This window comes from Galeopterus variegatus, unplaced genomic scaffold (assembly GCF_000696425.1).
Source record: "Galeopterus variegatus unplaced genomic scaffold, G_variegatus-3.0.2 Scaffold1401, whole genome shotgun sequence".
NCBI classification, from domain to species: domain Eukaryota; kingdom Metazoa; phylum Chordata; class Mammalia; order Dermoptera; family Cynocephalidae; genus Galeopterus; species Galeopterus variegatus.
In genome coordinates this window covers 130428-137331 of record NW_007727512.1, presented here as the reverse complement: position 1 = coordinate 137331, position 6904 = coordinate 130428, and the positions used below count along the sequence as shown (strand labels likewise).

The 6904-nt window shown below is 45.8% G+C and overlaps 1 protein-coding gene across 2 annotated transcripts in view; it reads right to left on the bottom strand.

Annotated features, from left to right (window-relative positions):
* Positions 1-4379: 4379 nt before the first annotated feature.
* Positions 4380-6904, bottom strand: part of RAB33A (RAB33A, member RAS oncogene family) — a 10289-nt gene continuing 7764 nt past the window's right edge. For both annotated transcript variants that reach the window (XM_008576782.1, XM_008576781.1), the window contains exon 2: positions 4380-4965. In XM_008576782.1, coding sequence (XP_008575004.1) covers positions 4510-4965 — 456 coding nt within the window. In that variant the 3' untranslated portion in view covers positions 4380-4509. The remainder of the gene's footprint in view (positions 4966-6904) is intronic.

Genomic DNA, 6904 nt, shown 5'->3' with positions numbered 1-6904 from the left:
GGGCGGCCTGGGGGGTGCGCCGCTGGGGAGGGGGGTGGCGCTCCCGCCGAGGGTTCGGATCCCATGTGGAGACTGGTTCCCGCTCACTGGCTGAGCGCGGTGCGGGCGCAACACCGAGGGTTGCGATCCCGTTGCCGGTCCCTGGTACGGGAGCGACAACGAGGGTTGCGATCCCGTTACCAGTCAGTAAAAAAAAAGACAAAAAGGAAAAAAAAAAAAACTGTGTCTGTACTAAACACGTATAGACTTTTTTCCTGTTACTCCCTAAACAATACAGTATAACAATGTTTACATAGCATTTACATTGTGTTAAATATTATAAGTAATCTAGAGATGATTTAAAGTGTACAGGAGATTGTGCGTAGGTTATATACAAATTCTACCCCATTTTATATCAGAGACTTGAGCGTCTGCAGGAGGTCCTGGAACCAATCACCCTCGGATAACAAGGCATGGCTGCAGCTAGCTCCTGTGTCTGTAGCACAGGTAAAGACTCAAAGGTACAGGTCTGGATAGTGAAGGTGAGCTGTAAAGGAGAGATAGTAGCCATCATGGATAATTCCAGAGACATAGTGAGGCTGAATGAGGGTCCTGGAAGCACCCTACTTCCTTTTAACCCCTCCGCTCCTCATAACTCTCATAGCAACAAGGGTCTCATGGTTCTGTGGCTTCCTGGGTTCCCTTCCACCAAGTATGCGCTGGGTCCAGCCCATTCCCAAATCTTCTCTCTCAATCTGAGGGAGGCCTGAGCACTATTCTGTCACCCTGCTGCTGCCATCTGTCATTTCTTTTTTTTTTTTTTTTCCTTTTTTGTCTATTTTTGTGTCCGGCAATGGATCGCAACCCTCAGTGTCGCGCCCGTACCAGACCGGGACTGGCAACGGGATCGCAACCCTCAGTGCTGCACCCACACCTCGCTCAGCCAGTGAGCGGGAACCGGTCTGTATGTGGGATCCGAACCCTCGGCGGGAGCGCCGCCGCGCTCCCAAGCGGCGCACTGTAGCAGTGCACCACCGGGCCAGCCCATGCCATCCGTCATTTCTGAGGCTGAAAAAGGGATATTACTAACAATGCTAGAGTCCCATTAAAATATCCTGGCTCCATGTAGGGATACCATCTTCCCCTGCATCCCACGCCCTGGGAAAGAAACTGGGGACCCCGGTAAGGGACTGAGAAATCTGGGTGGAGCCTGGAGATTCTCAGGATTCCTGGCACCACAGTGCGGAGTCCCAGGACTTCTTGGCTGTCCCCAGAAGGCTGAGGGAGAGCAGTCACACTTCAGGAAGGGATAGGATCAGGCAGATGAGGCACAGGGGATCGAAGGAGGACAAGATTTGTGAATGCCTGCTGTTCACAGCAAAACTACCAGAGCCTTGGCAGGACCAAAAGTGACAGTCTAGGGGAAGTTTGCAGAATCTGGTTTTGAAGATGGGGGCCAGCCAGGATGGAAGTGGCAGCCATGAGGCTCACACTCAGGAGTCACCCAGGAAGGGTTGTCTGTCTATCCCAGAGGAGCTAAGAAAAAGTGATGCTTTTCCTTCTTGCAGGTTGGCAAGCCTGCTGAATCTTTCCAAAGGTTACTGAGTCTAGGTGGTGCTAGAGCCCACTGGCTTCCTACCACACTTAAATAAACCCCAAACTCCCAGTCATGGACCACAGGACCCCAGCAGACCCGGCCTTACCTACTTCTCTACCTTATCTCCCATCACTTTCTCCCTTGCTCCCTCTATTCCAGCCATACTAGCTCCTTTCTGTCCCTCAAACACACCTAACTCGCTCCCCCCACAGGACCTTGGCACTTGCTATTTCCTCTGCTTGGTGTTCTCTTCCTCCTTATCTCATAGCTGGTTGCTTTTCTTAAGTTCTCAGCTTAAATGTTATCTCTTCAAAGATGCCATTTGTGACCACTCTATCTAATATGTTGCCCTCCCCCACCTCCCTCACATTCTATCCATTTGTCCTGTTTACGGCCTTCAGAGTCCTTATCACACTCTCAAATGATCTCATTGAGGCATCTCATTTCTTGGTTAGTGTCTGTCTCCTTTAGGAGAGCAGGATTTTATTTGTTCACCTATGTATCCCAGGGCTTAGAACAGTGGCACATACTGGGTGCTCAGAAAATGTCTGCTGAATGCCTGAAAGGTGTCAGGGGCAATCCAGGTCTAAAAAGAGCCAGGCCTGGTTAGAGGACTTGGAACGTTGCCATCTTGGCCCTGTGTAGTGGGCTGAATTGTGTCCCCCCAAAACTCACTGAGGCTTGAATTGTGTCTCCCAAGTTTTATGTATTAGAAACTTGGCCTCCACTGTGACTGTTAAGAGGGTGAGAAATCCTATTATGGTGATTGAAAGGTGGGGTCTGGAAGAGGTGATTGGATTGTAGGACCACGCCGTATGGAATGGATTAAAAATGGTGGTCATGGGCATGGTTTGGAGGGCTTTAAAAGGGGAGCACGAAGAGTCTCTCTGCTCTCTCTGCTCCACCTTTTCACAATGTGATACCCTGCATCACTGAAGTCACCACCAAGACCCTCACCAGATGTGTTCCCTAGACTTTAGACTTCTGAGCCTCTGAAACTGTAAGCAATAAGTTACATTTTCTTATAAATCACCCAGTTTTAAGTATTTTGTTATAAGCAACAGAAACAGAGTAATACACGTTGTTACAGCAGAAAGAGGCCCTGACGAAGAGGAGCCAAGACCCAGACTGAAATGCCCCCATTAGGACAGATGAATGCTCCTGCAGTCACTGAGAGGTGGCCCAGCCCTGCAGCCGAATCAGAGGTGCCAAAAGGCACCACAACAGTAGGTCGTGTCCTGGGCAAGTAGTCAGTGTGTGGAGTCTGAAACAAGGTCATGGGGTTTTCCATCTAGGAGAAGCATAGCAACTGGGGTTTCAGTAGGCAGCTCATCAACAGACAACAGGACCCCAACCCCGTGGCTGAGATTCAGGGGCAGGGCATTGGGTGGTGACAACTGGTAAAAAAATAAGCCCTAACTGGAGTACTGGGCAGGTTCCAAAGACTGTGATACAGGCAGAAGCCAAGTGATGAGAGCCAGACTGGCGGCTGGGCTGGGCCTGAGGCCAGGTGAGGATGGGATGTGAAGGAGAGGGCTGCAGGGACAGCCAGGCTGGACCAGACAGACTTTTTGTTGGGGTGGGAAGCACATCTGCTATGCGTTACTCTTTGCTGTCTGGGGGCAGAGCTGCATACATCTAACAGAGGAAAATGCTCAGGAGCTGTCTTCCTGGGACCCTCTCATAGCAGGATTCCAACAAGAGACCCCCCCTAAAGGAGCATTCCCCAAGCAAAGAAATCAACCTGGGGCTATTGTAGATACGTCTTTACTAGCTGCTTTCAGTTACCTTAACAACTGTACAAGTGGCTTTCACATCAATAAGACCAGATGTATAAGAAATAACTACTGCTGGAGAACCACCAAAAGCTCCCATGGGCTCAAAATACAAGTACAAACTGATCTGCCTGATGTGCAGACCCTCCGCTCATCACTAGGCTCCCCACTAGGGCTGCTCAGATGGCCAGTTTCCTCCTGTCCAACCCTCAAGGTCATTCCTGCCTCCCTGCTTTTGCTCACTCCCCTCCTTTTCATCAAGCCAAATGTTACACTTTATTCAAATACAAAATAAGTCCATTGATTTTTCTGCTGAGCCCTCCCAATGTTCTCAGTTCCCATAGCACAATCTCACGCTTGAGGATGATGTCTAATTTTTGTTCTCAAGTAGTTTCAGTGTGTACATTGTCCCTGTAACTAGATTATAGGGTCTTTGAATAGAGGGGATAGGTCCTCTTGTTATGTTTCTTCCATAGCACCCAGCAAAGGTCTGGGGGTGTAATAGATGTTTGTAAGCTCGAGACTTGCCCCATCAAAGAAAGGGCAGGGGCGAAACACTTTTGGTGTCCCAGACTGCTTGGTGAAAAATGAGAAGCAGGATCTAACTATTCTGGAAGTAACTGGGCCCATTGGGAAACCTATACTTTTTATTTTTAAACTTTGGGAAATAGGGAGAGAGCACCCTATCTTGACATCTCAACATCCAAGGCACACATCTAGGGAACCTGGGAAATAATGAGTCTGTGCTTCCTTTCAAGACTTCTCTATCCCACCACCTGCATTCGCTCACTAGAAAAACATATCTGGCCTGTGTCTGACCCCAGCTGGTGTTTCTGCCACTGATGACACTGAGTGAGAGAATGATCTAGTCCTGAAGTGACTCAAACAATGAGAATTTCAGATAGCATAGAAGGCTGGTAGGGAGTGTGCCTTGGCACGGATATATCACTGTAGTAGGGCAAGCTGCTGCTTCTACTCATTACAATCAGCAATGTCGTCTTGGAGGAAAGCAAGACATAAAACCATGCGATAATCTATACAAATTTTATTTGATATCAATTTGTATGGAAACAAGCAGGCGTCAGCGTTAGGCAGGCATGGAAAAAAGGGAAAGAAAAACTCCAGTGCTAATTTATCTTGTATTTACACCATTTGGTTTCAACAAGGACAGGAAGCTTTACTGTTGGCTTCCTGTGGGAACTCCAGTTTCTGCACCTTCCCTTGCTGCCTCTCAGCATCACGATACAGCAAGGATTTCTGGGCCTTCAACCGGCAAGCCAGGCACATGAAAATTGACTCCACGTTCTGGCTCTCTTTGGGGTCCTTGGCTGATGTCTCAAACAAGAGCATGTTGTGGGCATCGGCAAATTTCAGAGCTAAATTGGAGGGCACCTGGATCTGTTCCCTCAAGTCACACTTGTTGCCCACAAGCACTTTTGGGACTAGTGGAGGTACAGCATGCCCATTGCATTCTTGGATCCACATTTTGAGGTTGGTGAAGGATGTCATCTTGGTGACGTCATAGACAAAAACCACTGCATGCACATTGCGGTAGTAATGCTCGACCATGCTTTTGCGGAAGCGTTCCTGACCCGCTGTGTCCCACACCTGAACCTGGAAGATACAAAAATCCATACGTGGAGTCAGAAAAGGAAACGTGAACAGGTAGGAGAAAACATGGTTCTGTAGCATTATACAAATGAGGTTGTAAGCCCTGACACAGGAAGTGGTTCTTTGACAGATTAGCAGAATGGATTTATCAAAGTGTAGAGAGAGCTTTCAGGGTTTGTCAAGTTTTTCTTAAGAATGTCAAAAATCTTGAGTTGAAAAATCTTCAAGTTTTTAGCTGAAAAACTGGGGTGTAAGTTAGTCAGCTTTTCTGGACAGCAATTTAGCAATATTATCAAGAACCTTAAAAATGTTCACAACTCTTACAGCCTGTAATCCCACGTCTAGAAATCTCTACAGAAGAAATAGAGATGTGGTGAAAATTCTGCACAAAGTTCTTTTTTTTTTTTTAGCTGGCTGGTATGGGGATCTGAACCCTTGACCTTTGTGTTACAAAGATCTTAATCACTGTGTTATTTATACTTTTTTAAAAACAGAAAGCTACCTAAATGCTCACTAGGAGAGGAAAAGCAAAAGTGTATATCCATGCAATGGGCTATTTTGCAGCCATTAAAAATAATGTTTTCAAATACTAAATGGTGAGGAAAATGCTCACAAAATACAAGTAAGTGAAAAAAAGCAGGATACAAAATTTTTCATATGGTGTAGTCCCCAATTTTTAAAAACCATTAAAAATAGACATACGCATAGAAAAGACTGAAAATGTGTACATCAGAACATTAATGGTTATTTATGGACAATGGGACTATAGGTGATGTTTATTTTCTTCTTTTTCTTTTAATTTTTTTGGCATTTTCCAAATTTTCTTCTGCAAGCATGCATTACTTTGTTTTGTTTTAATTACTTTTTAAAAAAAACAAAATTAGTGTTAAAATCTCACCTTTTAGCTCAATTTATTTTTAAGTTCACTTCTTTGTTATGTAAAAGGTAATTTAACTCACTGGATTTTTCTTCTGCATCTTAGCTTTTGGGATACAAGCCAAATTAAGAAGGAAAAAAGTTGATATCAATAACATGTGCAAAGACACAACTCCCAGGGGATACTCTGGAGTCAACACACATTCAGCCCAATCTATTTCCCTTCATACATTCAACGTCTTGGACAAGCGAAATTCATGCTCAGAATGATGGTCCCAAGGCTCTATACAATTCTCAGTTATCAAAGAAAATTTGATTATGGCCACTAATTGACTACTATGGCTCTTAAAACGAAGTATAGCCTTTATTTGGTGTTAGCAGTCAGTAAGTATAATCTAGTAAATATAATTGAATCTCTTTGCTGAGTGAAGATGTTACAGGGCCCCAGAGTCATCATTCTGAACATCAGTTTTCATTGTCCAGGCTCCCCTTCATCTCTATCAACGTGGCCTCCAAGTTCCCTTGGCACAACCTTTGGATTTACCCTTTTCTCTATTCTGATCTTCATGTCCCTCGGCCAGACCTTCCCCTTCTCACTCCTGGACTACAGCAAAGTCTTGGATTTTGGGTGTCTCTACTGCAGTGCCTCCTGAATACTGCTTTCAGACTAGCCTTCCCAAATCCCTGCTTGTATCAGCGCACCATCCTCCTCTTCAGGAAATTATGATAGCCCTCTACTGCATGTGGCATCAAATGGAACATTTTCTGTCTGCCATAATTTGACCCCTCTCAACCTAGTTTCAAACTACTCAGCTACACATGGGTTATTCCCTCCTCTGTACCTTTGGTCTTGCTGGTCCACCCTTACCCTACAGAACTGGTTGCCCCCTCACTGCCCTATCCAAATCTCACCCATTCTTCACGGCTCCACTCATGCCCTCACCTCCTTCCTCAAACCTTGTCCAACTTATCTTTAACTCTCTTTTCTTTCTTTTTTTTTTTTTTTTTTTTTTTTCCGTGTCCGGCAACGGATCGCAACCCTCAGTGTTGCCCCTGTACCGGACCG